This window comes from Globicephala melas, chromosome 13 (assembly GCF_963455315.2).
Source record: "Globicephala melas chromosome 13, mGloMel1.2, whole genome shotgun sequence".
NCBI classification, from domain to species: domain Eukaryota; kingdom Metazoa; phylum Chordata; class Mammalia; order Artiodactyla; family Delphinidae; genus Globicephala; species Globicephala melas.
Genome location: NC_083326.1, coordinates 81,715,310 through 81,734,705, shown reverse-complemented (window position 1 = coordinate 81,734,705; position 19,396 = coordinate 81,715,310). Strand labels below are relative to the sequence as shown.

At 47.9% G+C, this 19,396-nt stretch overlaps 1 protein-coding gene across 6 annotated transcripts in view; it reads left to right on the top strand.

Annotated features, from left to right (window-relative positions):
- Positions 1 to 19,396, top strand: part of CAMKK2 (calcium/calmodulin dependent protein kinase kinase 2) — a 56,666-nt gene that overhangs the window by 16,079 nt on the left and 21,191 nt on the right. For all 6 annotated transcript variants that reach the window (XR_009566513.1, XM_030860282.2, XM_030860281.2 and 3 more), the window contains exons 2-11: positions 204 to 721; positions 5,157 to 5,204; positions 5,863 to 5,916; positions 6,627 to 6,678; positions 9,434 to 9,567; positions 11,242 to 11,278; positions 16,972 to 16,993; positions 17,122 to 17,210; positions 18,321 to 18,520; positions 19,263 to 19,316. Coding sequence is in view for 5 of the 6 variants with exons in the window: in XM_060311068.1 (XP_060167051.1) it covers positions 204 to 721; positions 5,157 to 5,204; positions 5,863 to 5,916; positions 6,627 to 6,678; positions 9,434 to 9,567; positions 11,242 to 11,278; positions 16,972 to 16,993; positions 17,122 to 17,210; positions 18,321 to 18,520; positions 19,263 to 19,316 (1,208 nt within the window). In the remaining variant the exon portion in view is untranslated. The remainder of the gene's footprint in view (positions 1 to 203; positions 722 to 5,156; positions 5,205 to 5,862; positions 5,917 to 6,626; positions 6,679 to 9,433; positions 9,568 to 11,241; positions 11,279 to 16,971; positions 16,994 to 17,121; positions 17,211 to 18,320; positions 18,521 to 19,262; positions 19,317 to 19,396) is intronic.

The following is a 19,396-nucleotide window of genomic DNA, read 5'->3' as shown; positions in this document are numbered from 1 at the left end:
AATGGATACAGTGAGGAAATGTGGAGTAAGCTCTTCTATATAGACGCAAAAGATTTCAGATCACACTGTGTTTTGCAAGATATTTTTTTCAAGGACGGCGACTCAAAGCAGGAATGAGGCACCAGTCTGGCCCAGCAGGAGAGACCTCCTTCCCTGCCCCTGCCGCACAGGATGGGGGCAGGTGACCGTTCCTCTCTCTGCAGGTGGCGCAGCTGCCGGATGGGAGTGCCCGGGCACGTGCGTGTCGCATGAGGTCGGCACACGCACCATGTCATCATGCGTCTCTAGCCAGCCCAGTAGCAACCGGGCCGCCCCCCAGGATGAGCTGGGGGGCGGGAGCGGCAACAGTAATAGCAGCGAAGGCCAGAAACCCTGTGAAGCCCTGCGGGGCCTCTCGTCCCTGAGCATCCATCTGGGCATGGAGTCCTTCATCGTGGTCACTGAGTGCGAGCCGGCCTGCGCTGTGGACAGCGGCCTGGCCCGGGACCGGCCCCTGGAGGCCCCTGGCGGAGAGGTCCCCCTCAACGTCTCCGGGTCCCAGGCCCGGCCCCACCTCTCCAGTCGCAAGCTCTCTCTGCAGGAGCGGTCCCTGCTGGATGCGAATGGGCGCTGCGTCTACCCGGCCCTGCCCCACTCGCCCGTGGGCTCTCCGCAGTCCTCGCCGCGGCTGCCCCGGAGGCCCACGGTGGAGTCGCACCACGTCTCCATCACCGGGTTGCAGGTATGTGAGCGGCGGCCCCTGGTGCCCTGCCCCGCGCCCGGAATGTCTCCGTGTTAAGTTGGGCTCCCTCAGAAGGATTCCAGCGCAACCAGTTGATTGGGAAGGTGACCCCAGGAAACCCAGGGAGACGTCAATAAAGGGTGCATGTTGGAGCCAGTTACCGCTGTGGGCATCTGGGCCTCCACCTCTGGGCAGCCCTGGGAGACAGCGTAGGACACGAGCCCCAGAGTTATTCCATCTGAGGGCCAGTTATTCCACCTGGTGTAACAGGGCGGGCCTGTTACACCAACTGCTGGCAGTCCCTGAGTGTGGGCAGAGCATCTCGGGGACAGACAGAGCCTCTCACAAAGAGATGCACGTGCTGGCAGTTGGAAGTAGTGCTGGGGACTCTGAAATGGGGATGGCGGGTCAGTGAGAGGCCTCGCACCCTGACAAACAGCACGGCCCCAGTTGCTGAGTGTTTGCCTCCCCAGGCACTGTCCTCAGCACTGTACCTGAACTTCTCACTTGATCTTTACTATAAACTTCTGGGAGGTGGGTTGGAACTCAGATCCCCAGCAGGGTTCACAGGGCCTGATCCGCCCCCGCCTCACCTCCTGCCCCATCTCCTACCTTTGTGCTGCCAACTCACAGAGCTCCGACCTTATCCACTTCTTTGTCTTCCTCATTCCCTCCGTTAGGCCTTTACCCTTGCTGTTCCCTCTGCTTGGAACCACACCGCCCCCCCACCATCTTTGCAAGGACATCTCCATCTGGCTTCCAAGTCTCAACTCAAATATCACCTCCTCTGAAAGGCCTCTCATTCCACCCCCTCTAAGCAGCCTTCCGTCCCTGTCTGTCCTGTTGCTCTGTTGACTTTCCTTCACAACACTTGTCACCATCTGATTATCTGTGTGTTTGTTAAGTTGTTTATTGCCTGTTTCCCGCCACTGCCCCCGCCTCAGCTAGGATGTTAGGAACAGTCCTGTCCACCACAGGGTCCCCAGCACTGAGCACGCTGCCTGGCGCATAGTCGCTCAAAAATATTTGTTGAAGGAAGGAATACATTTTATTGGGGGATACCTGGAAATCAGGAATGGCCTTCTAAAGGGGCTGATATTTAACCACACAGTGAGAGTTCACTGCAGGGGGTGAGCATGGCATGAACAAGGGCCCTGAGGTAGACGGCATGAGCCCATTAAAAAAAAATTGTTATTGTTGTTTCATCTCCTAGTTTATTAACTAGCCACAGGCCACCTAGGTGACAGAGGTAGTCTCATTCCTCTAATATTTTAGTTTTAAAAGTATGATTACCATAACCCAACTAAGTACCAGCTATGTATACCAACGTATTCCTTTCCATAGAATTCAGGATAGGTCAGGGATTAGTTAACTGGAGTGTGGGGCCCCAAATGGGGGGCACTGTGGAAACAGGGCTGGAGAGCGAGTTCGAGTTTGTATCAGTTAGAAATGAGTCAGCTTAGAGAAACAGACATCTCCCAACAACAGTGGCTTTAACACAATAGGGTTTTTTTTTAACCATGTAAAATAAATCTAGAGCTAGGCATTGGGGATTGGTGTGGTAGTTGTGTTGTTGCTTTTACCCTTAAAACCTCATGATCTCAAGATGGCTGCTGTGGCTCTAGCCTTCACAGCTCCATTCCAGGCAGGAAGAAGGAGCAGGGAAGAAAGGCAAAAGATGTCTGCCTCCTAAGTCAGTCCTCTTTCCTGGAAGCTCTACCCAGCAACTTCTGCTTATCTCCCACTAGCCAGAACACATGGCCACCTTAGCTGTAAGAGAAGCTGGGAAATGAAGTTTTCTAGCCTGGAATGTTGCCACACAGAGTTCCACTTATAAGGAAGAAAGGAGAGACTGGTGTTTGGTGGGCAACTAGACAACTCTGCCAAGGTCAGAGCTTTAGAGGGTTTGAAGGTCAGGCTGTGAAGTCAGGACTTGACTCTGGAAGCAGCAGCGAGCTGGGGCTGATGTGGTCAGAGTGGATTCTTGGAAGATGAACTCAGCAGCATGTGGGGGCTAGATTATGAGGCAATGAGACCCCTTAGGACAGCTCTGCAGGGCCCTACCTCTGCCTGTCACATCCCTTCAAGACTCAGGGGAATGAAAACAATACTGGAGAGAAACACAAAACAAACTAAAAAGTCCACCAGTGAGGTGAGAGCTCTGTGGGCCCGTTACACAGCAAGTCAAAGATGCAGGTCTGACGTGGAACTAACTCCAGTCAAAGGAAGTTGAGAACTGATTTAGTGTGACACCGTCTATGCCTCCCCAACCCCATCCCAAAACAGTACGCTGTATTTTCTACAGATGCATGTATGTGTGCATTTACATAGAAAAAGGCCTAGAAGTTTATACACCAAACTGATATCAAGGTTCGGGGAGAGGGATAGAATTGGGGCATGGGAGGAGTTTCAAGGGAAATGTGGGGCTTCTCTGTAACACTTGAAGTTTTGCTTTCTATCGTGTTTCTTTTCCCAGTTTTACTTCTTGTATCACTTAACATGTTCAGCCTAACTACACTGAGGTGTAACTGAAGTGAAATAAACTGCACATATTTCGGGTGTGCAATATGATCAGTTGTGATGTATGTATACATCCATAAAACCATCACCCCCATCAAGATCGCAGACGTTTCCAGCACACCCAACAGCGCATCCCTCCCCCACCTCCCCTCTCCCAGGCAGCAGCCGACCTGCCTCTTTTCATTATAGATTAGCTTACAGGTTCTGGAATTTTATATAAGTGGAATCACTTAGTATGTACTTTTTTTAGCTTAGCTTCTTTCATAGCATAATGATTTTGTGATTTATCCATACTTTTGCACATATTAGTAGTTCGTTCGTCTTTATTGCTAAATAGTATTCCACTGTACAGCTATATACCGTAGTTTGTTTATCCATTTACCTATTGATGGACATTTGGATCGTTTCCAGTTGTTGACTATTACTAATAAAGCTGTTGTGAACATTTGTATACAAGTCTTTGCATGGACACAAGTTTTCATTTCTTTTGAGTGAACACCTAGGTGTAGAATGGCTGGGTCATATGGGAAGTGCTTGTTAAGACACTGCCAAACTGTTTTCCAAAGAGGCTGCACCATTTTACATTCCCACCATTTGCCCTACATTCTGACAATACTTGGTTTGGTCTGTCTTTTTGATTTTAGCCAATTTAGTGGGTGTGGCTTTAATTTGCATTTCCCTGATGAGTAATGATGTTGAGCATCTTTTCATGTGCTTATTGATCATTTGTGTACCTTCTTTGGAGAAATAGCTTATCAAATCTTTAGCCCATTTTTAATTGGGTTGTCTTTTTATTAATGAGTTGTAGGAGTTCTTTTTTATTTATTTATTTTTTAAAGTTTTTTTCTTTTTTTTGGTTGCGCTGGGTCTTCATTGCTACGCTTGGGCTTTTCTCTAGTTGCGGCGAAGGGGGGCTACTCTTTGTTGCGGTGCGCAGGCTTCTTATTGCGGTGGCTTCTCTTGTTGCGAAGCACGGGCTCTAGGTGCGCAGGCTCAGTAGTTGTGTCTTGTGGGCTCTAGAGTGCAGGCTCAGTAGTTGTGGCACATGGGCTTAGTTGCTCCGCGGCATGTGGGATCTTCCCCGACCAGGGTTCGAACCCATGTCCCCTGCACTGGCAGGCGGATTCTTAACCACCACGCCACCAGCGAAGCCCAGAGTTCTTTATATGTTCTGGATACCAGTCTTTTGTCCACTGTAAGTGTTACAAATAGTTTCTCTCAGTCCGTGTCTTACCTTTTTTTCTCAGTAGTGTTTCAAAGAGCAAAAGTTTTAATTTTGATTGAAATCCAATTTATCATTTGTTTCCTTTTATATTTTGCACTTTTTTAATACAAAAAAGAACTTTTGAGAAACTGTTAAGAAACTTTTGTTTGCGCTAAGGACACTCAGATTTTCTCCTCTTGTATCGCTTTACATTTTTTTACAGGATAACACAGTCATGGATTATTGTTTAATTTTAAATTAACTTTTAAAAAGTAAATAAATGAACTTTTTAAAACTGGGAAGAACCTTTAAAATGGGTATTAAAAGAGTACATACTATATAATTACGCTCTTACAATGTACAAAAGCTGTGCTGGTAGGGACTTCCCTGGTGATCCAGTGGTTAAGACTGCAAGCTTCCACTGCAGGGGGCGTGGGTTCAATCCCTGGTCTGGGAACTAAGCTCCTACATGCTGCGTGACACAGCCAAAAACAAACAAACAAACAAAAAAACTAACAACAACTGTGCTGGTAGAAGGCAGGATAGTGGTCACCCTGGACAGGGGCCAGTATATGGGAGATGCTTCTGGGGAGCTGGGAATGTTCCCTTTCTTGATTTGGGTCCTGGTTAAGGTGTTTGTTAAGTTTGTGAAAAATGTATCTAGCTGCAAACTTACAATTCATATTCTATGTGTTTCTACTTATTTTCCAGGATTGCGTACAGCTGAATCAGTACACACTTAAGGACGAAATTGGAAAGGTAAATATCCCAGGAGCCAGGCTGGTTTTCCATACCTGCCAAGGATGTCTCAGATACTGTGCAGGGAACCCCACTAGATTTGGGAGTGGGAGAGGAGTCCTTGGAGATGAGGCTGGGAGGGGGAGGGTTTTGTCATTTATGGTCCATCTGTTTTGTTTTATTTCGTTTTGTTTTTACAACGTACTGTGTTTCTACAAAAGCTCACAGAGCTTCCAGGGAAATTCCATATCACCAACATTGGTGTTGGCTTTTTTTCTCCTTAAGGTACTCTCACATCTGTTTTTGCTTTTATAATCAGCCAATGGGCAGTATCATTGCAAGGGTCAAGAACTCAAATGCCAGTAGAGAGCAAGTGAATAATATAAATGAGGAAAACAAGCTAGGTATAAGACAGTAGGGAGTGGTGAGGACTATGGCAAACTGTTGACATATGGAAATGATTATGGCTCCATATCCGTATCAGAATCTGGATTTTTATATCTGACCTGTTTTAGAATGTTGGCCACCAATTCAAACTTTCTAAAAACTGCAGATCCAACAACATACAGGGTGGATTTTGCCAATGGGCTGCCAGCAGTTTGCAAGCTCTGTATTAGGGTCCTCATTTTGCAGATCGTAACTTCTGGATAGTATGTCACAGGCATCTCCCTTTATCCAGGGCTCCTATGGCGTGGTCAAGCTGGCCTACAATGAAAATGACAATACCTACTACGTGAGTATCCACATCCCCCTCCCTGCCCCCATCCTTGTCCAAAGAAAAAGGCTCCTTTCTAGCACTTGCCTTCCTGGAAGGTTTTCTTAGCTGTTGACTCATTTGATGCTTAGGTCATGTTTATTCTGTGCATTAGGAAGGAAGTGGGGAAATGGGGAGGTGAAGTGATTGGCTCAGGAAGATTGAGTGAATTAATTCAGCAAACGTCTCCTATCCTTACTCTGGGCTACCCTTTCTACATCCTCCATAGCCCTAAGAACTGGGTGGTAGTGAGACAAACTGCCATGTGGCTGAGACTTTGAAATCAGTCCAATGTGGGTTCAGATCCTTGCTCTCCCATGTGCCAATTATGTGTCCTTGGACAAGTGACATAAATGCTGAAACTCAGTTTCCCCATGTGTAAAATGTCCCTTTCCCATCACTCCAGCTCACTTGTGTCTTGATTCAGTGGTAGCGAATCCCAAGGTTTGTGGCCTCCCAGCTGGGAGAGCTGACCTGGAACCTTGGAAGTACCCTCTGGCCTGGAGGGACCCCAGGACTCCAGCTTCCACACAACCTGTGGAGTTGACCCATTCCAGTGACAAGGTGCTCACTACATTGTCCTGCGGCTGCTGGGGCACTGACAGCTTGGGCAGGCCTAGGAGTGGAAGGAACTCTCCCTCCACCCTCCTACCCATTTTAACCAGGATGTGGGGTCTTTCCTCCCGCAGGCAATGAAGGTGCTGTCCAAAAAGAAACTGATCCGACAGGCGGGCTTTCCACGTGAGTTTGTTGGGCCAGAGCCTTTGTTCTTAGGTGCAGGGGCTGGGGCAATACAGAGAAGACCCACTGAATGATGTCCCCTGCAGAGGTGTCCTGGGCGGATTCCCCTAAGACAGCGTTGGGCCTCCTGCTGACGTTTTAAAATTCATTTTCTTTTAAAAATATTTATTGAAGTAATATTAGTATCAAGTAAAAAGAATCCCTCAGAGGAAAACAGTTTGACTTCCTCAAAAAGTTAAACATGCTGTGACCATATGACCCAGCAATTCTACTCCTAGGCATATATACCCAAGAGAATTGAAAACACATGTTCACACAAGCTCGTACGTGAAGGCTCATAGTAGCACTATTCATAATAGCCAAAATGTAGAAACAACCCTAAATGTCTGTCAACGGATGAATGAATAAACAAAAGGTAGTCTGTCTAGTCAGTGGAATATTATTCAGCCATAAAAAGAAATTAAATTCTGATACATGCTGCAACGCAGATGACCTTGAAAACATGATGCTAAATGAAAGAAGCCAGACAAAAAAGGCCACATATTGTATGATTCCACTTACACGAAATGTCCGGAATAGGTAAATCCGCAGAGACAGCAGATTAGTGATTTCCAGGGGCTAGGGTTAAAAGAGAGTGGGGACTGACTGCTAATAGGTATGGGTTTTTTTGTGGGGGAGTTGAAAATGTTCAAGACTTAGTGGTGAGGGACTTCCCTGGTGCCGCAGTGGTTAAGAATCCGCCTGCCAATGCAGGAGACACGGGTTTGATCCCTGCTCCGGGAAGATCCCACATGCCACAGAGCAACAAAGCCCGTGTGCCACAACTACTGAGCCTGTGCTCTAGAGCCCACGAGCCACAAGTATGGAGCCCGCTCGCCACAACTACTGAAGCCCGTGCACCCTAGAGCCCGCGTGCCACAACTACTGAGCCTGCGTGCTGCAACTACGGAAGCCCGTGCGCCTAGAGCCCATGCTCCACAAAAGAAGCCACTGCAGTGAGAAGCCCGTGCACTGCAACGAAGGGTAGCCCCTGCTCGCCGCAACTAGAGAGAAAGCCTGGTGCAGCAAGACCCAATGCAGCCAAAAATTAAAAAAAAAAAGACCTAGTGGTGATGGTTTCACAACCTTGTGAATGTACTAAAAACCATTAAATTATATGTTTTAAAATGATGAATTAAAAAAATTGAAATACCATAAGGTATTTCAATTATATCTACAAAAATGCAAAAGAACAGAAGGGTGTGTAATGGAGATCAACAGTTTCTTGCTGTACTCCTCCCTCTCCCTAGAGGCAGCCCCCACTTTTAGCTCTTTTAGGAGCTGGTAGTTACTGCATGTGATCAGGTGTAGGTGAGCATATGCTGCTCCAGCATAAGCTCCCTGCCAGCAGTGCTGAGCAAAATGTTGGCTTGAGCTGAAAAGAGAAAGTGGATAAGAAGAAACATAAATCCCAAAACCCTGTCCTATCACCAGGACCCTGATTTATCCTGCTTATCTGAACTGAGCCAGTTAATATCCTTGTGCCATTATTTCTTGATTTATTAATTTTTGACATTTACTTCTGACTTCCTCTGAGGATGACTTAAACCACTCCTTTCCTCCCTTTCCCTAACCAGGCAATGAGGTGATACCACGATGTTCAGCTCCCTTGTTGTTACTACCCTTGTCACTTTCTTCCTTGTTACAGCAGATGCAGCAAGTGTCTTTCCTTTGAACTTGCCTTGCCTCTGTTCACATCCCGCTCTGACACCTGCACCTCTGCTTTTACTTTTCCAAGGCTGACACATCCACATTCTGTTCTGTTAGTCACACTTAGATCCTTACTTACATATGATATGCAGTGTAAGTGTTTTGACTGTGGACCTTTCCATCACTGTGACCTTTTGACTATCAGTCACTGCAGGGCCAAGCAAGTCCTTTGTTTTTTCTCTCATCAGCTCTTACTTCTTTTCCTATCCCGGACTTTATTTTATATCTCTGCTACTTCCATGAGTTACGGAGGTGAAGGATAATGTTTTTGTCCATCTTATGGAGTGGGAAAACTGAGCTCCAGAGAGGGGAATATTGAGATTGCTGAACTAGACCTCAGACTTCTTTTCCTTGTACCTCAGTGAACTCTTGATTCTCACTGTGGCCTGGGGAGTAGGACAGGAAGGAGAGAATTAACAGAAGGCTGGGCAAGGGGACTGGGTCTCCAGTGTTTCCAGCAGCAGAGGAGTCAGATGAAGAGAAGGCTGTTTAAAGCCCCTGGTGGGGAACTTCCCTGGTGGTGCAGTGATTAAGAATCTGCCTGCCAGTGCAGGGGACATGGGTTCGATCTCTGGGAAGATCCCACAACTACTGAGCCTGCGCTCTAGAGCCCGTGAGCCACAACTACTGAGCCAGTGCGCCACATCTACTGAAGCCCACGTGCTCTAGGGCCTGCGTGCCGCAACTACTGAGCCCACGTGCTACGATTGCTGAAGCCTGTGCGCCTAGAGCCCATGCTTCTGCAACAAGAGAAGCCACTGCAGTGAGAAGCCTGTGCACCGCAAAGAAGAGTAGCTCCCGCTCGCTGCAACTAGAGAAAGCCCGCGTGCAGTATCGAAGACCCAACACAGCCAAAATAAATAAATAAGTAAATAAAGACCCCTGTGTGGCATCAGCCATTCCAGCCCTTCTGAGAGCCCCCCACTTCATTTGTCCTGCCTACAGTCCCCCTCTGCAGAGGAAAGTCTCTTTGCCCTGACTCTGGGATGGTTCATGTCTCCTCCAGGTCGCCCGCCTCCCCGAGGGACCCGGCCAGCCCCCAGGGGCTGCATCCAGCCCAGGGGCCCTATTGAGCAGGTGTACCAGGAGATTGCCATCCTCAAGAAGCTGGACCACCCCAACGTGGTGAAGCTGGTGGAGGTGAGGTGGGGAGACACGGAGGAGAGAGGGAGGCATGATGATGGTTCAGCCCTGTCTCTGTTATTATCAAAATGCCATACCAGTGGTTTCCAGGGAGAGCCACATCACATCAAACAGCCTGTTGCAGGGCTGAGTGGTAGTTATTTCTCCACTCTGTTATTTTGTGTAATCCTCACCCTGTTATTTTGTGTAATCCTCACCCCTCGCTCGGACTATTACTTCCATTTTATAGACGAAGGAATTGAGGCTCAGAGGGATACTGAGGCTTGCCCTTCACCTGTTTCGCTCTTTTTGGAGCTGGTTCTCCTTCTACTATACATATGTGTAGTTATAGCACAAAAGCAGCCATTTGCATGTAAACAAATGGGCCTGGCTGTGTTTCGATAAAACTTTACTTTCAGAAACAGGGGAGGGCCAGAATTGGCCCGTACGCTGTAATTTGCCAACCCCTGCTCTTGATCTCACACTTTGTGGCCTCAAGACCCTTTTAGGCTCTTAAAAATAATTGAAGAAGGCAGAAAACTTTTGCTTATGGGGATTATGTTTATTAATATTTAACACATTAGAATTTAAAACTGAGAAGCTAAACAAATTTTTAATTCATTTAAAAACAACAATAATCCTACACATTAACGTAAGTGATTTTTTCAAAGAAAAATAACAGAACTCTAGGTAGGCAAGTGCCTGGGTCTGACTTTTCCTCGAAGGGCAGAGCTTAAGGTTCCAGGTTGGCTGTCCCAGGCCTCTGCCTAGGATGCATCCCTTTCTCAGGGCTCTTGTCCTGTGACTCTTAGATGACTAGCGAAGGTGGGTGTGGTATGGGAAGAGGTGGGAGGACCAGTCTAGCCAAGGAGTCTGTCTTTGTTTCTTCCCAAAAGAAGAGAGATGGTGGCTGCAGGCTATCTCCACCTGTCATACCGAGTTTCACAATTTCAACTCACTGATGCTTGAGTCGGCCATCTTAGAGGAAGCCCAAGGGCACTTGGTTAGCGCATGTGTCTGGGTCCTGGCAGGATCTCCCCTCTCTCTGGTGCCCTGTGGTGTGTGGGCTCCCCACCCAACAAGACTCTGCCAGCTTTCCTGTTCATTCATTCATCAGACATTTCCTGAGCACTAGGTGCCTAGTCCTGTTAGAGTGCACCAAGGGGGCAACCAAGGTGGCTACAACATGGTGCCTGCCCTTTGGAGAGAGGAAGATAGAAGTAGTGATAAAATGAAAGCAGGAAGGCCGTAAAAGAGAGAAAGAAAGTGCTGTGGCAGTTCCAGGCAGGGAGACATCATTTCCTGCCAGGGCAGGGGGAATGGGGACAGGATTTGAATTTTCACCCTGATGACCAGTCCGTCGTCTCCTAGGAGACAGGTGGGATTCTTATTCAAGCTGAGACATTTTCCAGGAGAGGAATCTGCCCCCTCCTTTTCGTAACCTCCTTTCTGGGTATTTAGGACCCTTGAGGATTGGGCTAGGACGCGCTTATTTTCCAGATGGCCATTTGGATCACACACTGGGTTTTTTCCTGTGCCCTTCATCTTGACTAGGAAAAACGGTGGAAAGCGCAGCCCTCCCATTGGCAAACGCAGTCATGTGGATGATGCTTCCTCCCTGCTCATACTTTTCTCCCTCTTCCTCTCTCCTGCTCTTCATCTCCGGCCTATTCCCTGTGGCTATGCCAACAGGTCCTGGATGACCCCAATGAGGACCATCTGTACATGGGTAAGAGAGCCCTTACTTTCTGCCACCCTTGCTCAGGCAGCTGCTCCTGCCAAAGCCCAGGGGTGCTCTCCAGGCAACCCCTGCCCCTGGCATCTCCCACCCTTTCCTGCTCCAACTGGGCCCCACACAGAAGGCTGCACCTCTGGTTCAAAGCAGGAGGTGGAATGGAGTTCTTGCTGGGACTTTATCTGAGTGTCCTATTCATCCATTTGCAGATATTTATTGAGTACCTACTGTGTGTTGGACACCATTCTAGGCACGAAGGATGCAGTGATGAGTACGAAAGATGAGGCCCTTGCTCTTATGAGGCTGGTATTCTAGTCAGGGAAGACAAATAGTCAACAACTACAGTCGGCCCTCCGTGTCCACGGGTTCTGCATCTGCAGATTCAACCAAGTGTGGATTGAAAATATTAAAAAGAAAAAATTTCGGAATGTTCCAGAAAGTAAAACTTGAATTTGCAAAAAGTAAAAATGCGCTGGCAACTATTTACGTAGCATTTATATTGTATTAGATATTATAAGTAATCTAGAGATGGTTTAAAGTATAGGGGAGGATGAGCATATGTTATGTGCAAATACTGCACCATTTCTTTATAAGGAACTTGAGCATCCGTGGATTTTGGTATCCACGGGGGTTCCTGGAACCAATTGCCCATGGCTCCTGAGGGAAGACTGTAAATAAAGCAGATAATCAACTTCAGATAGATACTCTGAAGAAGATTAAACAGGGTGATGTGAGAGAGAGATGGAGGGGCCACGGCAGAGAAGAGGTGACCATTTAGCACCTGAATATCAAGGACACAGCCCTGTTGCATCTGAGGAAGAGCATTCCAGGCAGAGGAAACAGCAGGTACAAAGGCCCCAAGGCTGGTGAGAGCTTAGTGTGTTTGAGAGAAATGGGACTGCAGGAGAGAAAACCAGGGAGAGGGGGTGGGGATGAAGATGGAGGGCCTGGGAGGCCGTGATGGGGCATTTGGAGCCTTGAGGGGCCATTGAAGGGTCTGGGCCCTGAACACTGAAATGGAAGCACTCAGGTATGTCCTCAGAGACCTCGTTTTTAAAAAATGATGAGGACATGGGGCAATTCTCAGTCAGTTCCCAGCATAAGCACTGATGAGGGAAGGAAGTGCAGGACTAATTCAAAGCTGGACAGCAGACTCTCAGGCCCAGGAAGGCGTGATCAACAGGTCACGTGTCCCGCTGTTGTCTGGCTTGGGTAGGCGTTCAGACTAGCGTATTAGCGTATGCATTTCGCGCGGGTACACATGACAGCCGGGAGGGGTGTTAAGGAGATGAGTGGTATGGGCAGGGCTAAGCCCAGCCTGTCTCCGGGATGAGCACAGGGTGATCCTTTGCTGCACAGGCAGTGGTTAATCATAAATAATGGGTCTGGTCTGGAACTAGAGCTCAGAGCTCAATTTCCCCTACAGTAGTTGCCATGGTTCAATTCCAAGGATGATGTCGTTGCTCAGGACATTTTATTTTTCATCACCCCCCCAACCCAGGTTTTTATTATGAAAAATGTTAAAGTTGAAAGAAGAGTACAATGAGTACCTGTATGCCTACCGCCCAGATTCAACAGTTAGTAATTTTTGTCATATTTGCTTTATCAGTCTAGCCACCCACCCATCCATTTCTCTGTATATATTTTAAAATTTTATTTATTTATTTATTTTTGCTGTGTTGGGTCTTCGTTTCTGTGCGAGGGCTTTCTCTAGTTGCGGCGAGTGGGGGCCGCTCTTCATCACGGTGCGCGGGCCTCTCACTGTCGCAGCCTCTCTTGTTGCGGAGCACAGGCTCCAGACGCGCAGGCTCAGTAGTTGTGGCTTACGGGCCTAGTTGCTCCGCGGCATGTGGAATCTTCCCAGACCAGGGCTCAAACCCGTGTCCCCTGCATTGGCAGGCAGACTCTCAACCACTGTGCCACCAGGGAAGCCCTCTCTGTGTTTTTTTTGCTGAACCACCCAAGAGTAAAAGTAGCAGACATCTTGACCCTTCAGCCCCTGAACATTTTGGCCTGCATCTCCTACATGATCACAATAATTCTACCGTTATTGCACCTGGAAAAGTTAATGCCAGTTCCTTAAGAGCATCTAGTGTGCAGGCCATATTCCAATTTTAGAACTTTAAAAACATTTTAGAAGGTACACATGAACAACATCAGATATGATAACTTTAAAAAATAGTGAAACATTCATATAATAAAAATATGGACATCACAGAATCATAATTTCTCAAAATGTGGTACCAACACCACTTTAAATATATGAGATGATTTTAGGTGGTATTTGGACCAACATTTAAAAAATGTTTTAGGTTTAATTTATCATTGCATAGGAAAAACTATAACCAGCACACTAAACTCATGATTTCCTGGATATTATTACCTGGGATAAGGCTAAAAGTTTTAATACTAAGTCAATTTAAGGAAAAGTGTGAAATAAACAATAGTTTACATGGTATATAGATATGGCCAGATTATAAAAATGGTAGGCAAACAAGTGAAGTTTGGGGAAATATAAAAGAAATCATAAAATGTAAAAGATAATTTTTGGCCCAGAATGGCATCCCCAGCATAATTTGCTCGCTTGGGGCCCCAGACCTGACACTGAATGGCTTTGGGCTGTTTCTGAGGAGATGGGTCGTTCTTTCAACAAACATTACAGTTTGTCAGGCCCTGTTCTAGGCTCTTCAAGGAATGAAACTCAAGCCCCCACCCCCCCACCCCCGCTCCCTCAGGGCACTTCATTGCTCTGGTGAGGATGGACAGACACACTCAGACCTAAGTATTAGGCATCGGCTTCCAAGGTGACAATATCATGGGAAGAAGCTAACCTGAGCAGGGTCACGGGAGTCAGGAGTTCCAGGTTGGGGAATTGGGAAACAGAGTGGCTCCTCGAGATGCCTCACTGAGGTGACATTTGTGCAGGACAGTGGAGACCAGATGGCAGAGGACATTTCACACCATTGTAAAACTTTTCCTTTTACTCTGAGCGAGAAGGGAGCCCCTTGAGGGTTTTGAGCCGAGGAGTTGAATGAGCGTGTAAAGAACGTGACCCAAGCCTCAAAGAAGAGTTTCCTAAGCCATTTGGACCAGGCACCTTCATGGACAGAGTTTTTCACTTCTTGAGGTGGCAGTGTGGGAAGGAGCCATGCGATTTTGGTATGTGATTCCAGCGGTTTTGAAAAAAAATCCCGACACTGTTATTTTTTAGTTTCCAGCCACAGCTGTGTGTGGTGAGGACAGACAGGGCAGTCTGTGAAGCCAGGTTGCAGGTATCAGCAAGGGTTCTGCAACTGCAGGCCTGACCCTCAAAGGGTAGAGAATACGACTGGTATTTCTTGGGGTTAAAAACTTTGCACCACTGCTCGGCTCCAGGAGCGGTTAAACTGTAAGTGACTGAAAATAGACCTGTTTCAACAGGCCAGCTTCCCTCATGCTGACTGAGTTATAGAGCTTGGGAGGAAGCACAGAAATTCATGAAGCAGCTCTTGAAAGTTAAGTTTACATAACCAAGGTGGGAAGGAGAGAGCTGAGGGGACCAGCGCTCCTGTCGGTGGGAGCCTTACCTTCAGCGCCATTACTTTTGCTTCTAACCACAGCCTGAAGCCACAGCAGGTTTCCCCTAACTACGGTTTGGCCAACACTGGTTGATGAACGTGAAAACAGGGTGGGGCCCTGGGGGAGTTAAGTTCCTTTTCAGGTCAGAATCTTTAAGCCGTCTTTTTGTCTGAGGAGCTGGCTCTTTCCCCTTGGCCACCTCAGCCCTTGGACAACCTTTGAAACAACCCTTCTTCCATAAGAAGCTCCAATGTGGGTAGATGCTTCCAGAAAACAGACAATTCCAAAGTCATTCTCCACTGGATTTTGAAATCCACTGTGCTGTTTGTTTCATTTCCTAAGGTACAGCTTCATATTCCCAGTTATATTTGTACAAGCAGAACAAAATTAAAATAACTACACCACATGACCCAGCAATGCCACTCCTAAGTATATACCCCAAAGAATTGAAAACAGATAGCCACACAAATACTTAACATGAAAGTTCATAGCAGCATTATTCATAATAGCCAAAATGTGGAAATAACCTAAATATCCATCAGTTGATGGATGGATAAACAAAATGTGGCCTAGCCACACCATGGAATATTATACAGCCATAAAAAGGAACAAAGTACTGATACATGATACCACATGGATGAACCTTGAAAACATGCTAAGTGAAAAAGCCAGTTACCAAAGGTTGCATATTGTATGAGTCCACGTATATGAAATGTACAGAATAGGCAAATCTATGGAAGCAGAAAGTGGATTAGTGGTTGCCAGGGGGCTAGGGGGAGGCACAGAGTTTCTTTTTAGGGGCTGAAAATGTTCTGGAAGTAGATAGAGGCGATGCTTTCACTGGAGGCAGTGGAATACTAAATGCCACTGAATCATGCATTTTAAAATAGTTTAACATTCTGAAAATTTCACCTCAACTTTTAGAAATGCAAAAAATAACCCACCCCCTCAACAACAAAAAAAACTGTGCATTCCCTGAATATGATTTATGTAATACTTGATGGTTTGGGGGCGGTCCCCACATACACAGGGCTGGGAGGAAGCTGGCAGGGAGTGAGGCATTTGTATGTCGCACGTGACTGTGAGTCAAGAAGGGCCCATTTAGGAGGAATAGGATGAGTTGGCCTTTGAGGTGGTGAGGAGATCTCCATCCCCCACCTCTAGCTCCAAGTCTTGGTTTGGATTGAGAATCACAGGAAAGGGTTTGAGGGCCAGCTGACCACAGAAGAGTGCTGAAGAGTTGGAACAATGTTCTCCTTTTTATTTATTTATCTGTTTATTTTTGGCTGCGTTGGGTCTTTGTTGTGGTGCGCGGGCTTCTCATTGTGGTGGCTTCTCTTGTTGCAGAGCACGGTCTCTAGGCGTGCGGACATCAGTAGTTGCAGCACGCAGGCTCAGTAGTTGTGGCACACAGGCTTAGTTGCTCCGTGGCATATGAGATCTTCCCGGACCAGGGATCGAACCCGTGTCCCCTGCATTGGCAGGTGGATTCTTAACCACTGCGCCACCAGGGAAGTCCTATCCAACAATTCTTGATGTAGCCTGGCAGCTTGGAAAATGTGAGAGGGGTCATCGAAACCTGTTCTTGCTGTTTCTTGAATTGAAACTTTGCTAGGGTTCAGAAGTCCTCTAGGGCTACTTCTTTGTGCCTAAGTAAATTGATGTTTGGGTTGTGTCCCCTTAGACCTGTTCTGTGGCATAAGGTGGCTCAGGACCTGGGTGTGAGTGAGAGGACACAGTTTAGCATCAGTTAGATCCCTGGGAGTCGCCCCCACCCACCAGGTATGAGAGGAAGATGAAAGGAGTCCAGGAGCCGCCCCCACCTGTCTCGGGTCTTCCTGCTTTGTTTTCTCTGGTAGAGGGTCCTCAGCTGTTTGAGGACTAGAAGTACAGCCAGGCTGGGGTCCCAGGGATACCAGAAATCTCTGACCCCTAGCCTCCTCATGGGAACTTAGAAAAGCAGAACCTTCCATGGTTTTGGTTCAGTGGACTGTTCCTCGCCCCAGCCCCAATGTTAGTTTCAGTGCTTCTTGGTGTTTCTGGGGGTGGTTGGGAGTTGGGGAGGAGGGGGAGGAAGATGGATTTCCAAATTCCCAGTGTAACCATTCACCCCCTTCTCTATCCTACAGTGTTTGAACTGGTCAACCAAGGGTGAGTGTCCCCATTCCCAGCAGGTGTGATGCTTGAAGCTTCTTGAGCTGCAAAGCTGAGTGAGGTGGTGAGAGAGGGCAAAGGCCAGCGTGTCTGGTTTGCTTTTCATGCATGTATCGACTTTTCAGGCCTGTGATGGAAGTGCCCACCCTCAAACCGCTCTCTGAAGACCAGGCCCGTTTCTATTTCCAGGATCTGATCAAAGGCATCGAGTACTGTAAGTGGGGCCTGTGGGAGGACTCTCACCCAGGGGGTGCTTAGCATTTCCAGGTAGTGGATGGAAGGTGGAGGGTTTCTTATTTCCCTCCCGGAGCACAGGGAGGTGTGCGGGAAGAAGAACTGTCTGAGCTGCAGAGAGACCTGCTGGGGCCATGCCTCCTGCGAGCAGAAACCCTTCTTCCTGCCACACAGAAAAATTAAGAGCAATAGTGTTAGTGACTGTTTATCCAGCACTTTCTATGTGTCCCAGGCACTGTTAAGTGCCTTGCATCTTCCCTTATTCCCAACAACCCTGGGATCCTTTTAATCTCCTGGAACCTTAGTTCCTCGTCTGTAAAATGGGAATAAAATCTCTCTCGCCAGGTCGGCAATCCGCCAGGACATCAGTAGTTCTGACTGGCAGGGTGTCCTTTCTGCCTCTGGTTGTTAAACATGTTGACTCATACCCTTTGCCTATTACATAGGATTGTTGTGAGATTGAAATGGGGTGAATGGGAAGCACTTAACACAGGGCAAGGCCTCAGACTGGGCATTCAGCAAAGTCCGCTGCTGCTCCTATTACCAATGTCATCATTTCATCATCACCATCATCACCACCCTAGAAGTGCAGTTGGGTCTTCCAAGCCATAGGACTGTCCTCTCCCATGAGCTGACATCCAGGCAGGAACAGTTAGCCAAGTCCTCAGTCCTGTTGTGCTTCACACTTCAGATTGACCTGCTCCAGTCATTGTTGGTTTGGTGTTCAGGTTGAGTGGTGGCACTAGTAAATGAAAAGATGTTTGTCACAAGTCTTGAGGCTTCCAGCTGGGAGTCAAGCTCAACAAAAACTCTCCACGCACACGTGACTTAGACTGTAGCAGGCAGTTACCAATTGCTGTTGGCAGTCAGTGTTTCACTCCTCAGTTTGGAGGATGGGACAACTTCCTTAGAGACACTCTCCTTATCTTTCAGAGCTGTGGGTGTTCAGCAGGTTTGAGAGGGGAAGGCTGGGAAGGGCCTGGGACCCTGGGAGAACAGAGAGGTTCCTGCCTGTGTCTCTGAGCTGTGTGGGCCACATGGAGCTCCTCACGTGGTTTTCCTGCCCCCCTCTCTCCCATCCCGCCCCCAGTACACTACCAGAAGATCATCCACCGGGACATCAAACCTTCCAACCTGCTGGTTGGAGAAGATGGGCACGTCAAGATTGCGGACTTTGGCGTGAGCAACGAGTTTAAGGGCAGCGACGCCCTCCTCTCTAACACCGTGGGCACTCCCGCCTTCATGGCGCCTGAGTCGCTCTCGGAGACCCGGAAGATCTTCTCTGGGAAGGTAGGTTTGGCCCTGCCTGCAATGAGGAGTTCTGCCTGTGTTATGGTCCTTTCAGCTGTAAGTGACAAAAACCCAACTCACTGGCTTAAACAGTGAATCCATTGGACCATGTGAATGAGGAGCGGGGTGCGTTTGTTTTCAGGCTTGGCTAGATACAGGAATTCAAAGAGGAATCCATCTCTTAGCTCTGTTTTCCTTTTTTTAAAAAAAATTTTGTCTGCACCACGTGGCACACGGGATCTTACTTCCCCGGCCAGGGATGAACCTGTGCCCCCTGCAGTGGAAGCGTGGAGTCTTAACCACCGGACCACCAGGGAAGTCCCCTCAGCTCTGGTTTCCTGAATTGGTTTCCTCCCCGGGTGGATGGTCATCAGCAGCTCCAGACTACTTTCTACCCGTTTACCAGCCTCAATAGAAAGAGCTTTTTTTTTTTATGAAGAGCTCCAGTGAAAATCCTGGGATTGGCTCTGATTGGCCCAGTGTGGGTCATGTGCCCGTCCTTGAACCAATCACTGTGCCTGGGGGAAGTGTTGCTCTCATTGGCCAGGCCTGGGTCCTGTGCCCACCCAGAGGCATGGGGTTTGGGGAGCAGGAATAGTCTCACCCAAACTCCCATGGACTGAGCAGTCAAGAAGACGTGGTTCCCCGAAGAAAAGCTGAAGGATTGGATGCTGGACAGGTGAAGGCATTAGACGCCCTTTACTGCCCCTTGGCCCCTCACACGGAGCTCTTTGTCTTGCAGGCGCTGGATGTTTGGGCCATGGGTGTGACGCTGTACTGCTTTGTGTTTGGCCAGGTAACAGGGTGGGGTGTCCTGTATCCTGGGTGTTGTGGGTTGCCCCCTTGGATGAATAGTTATCTCTCCTTGCAGGGAGA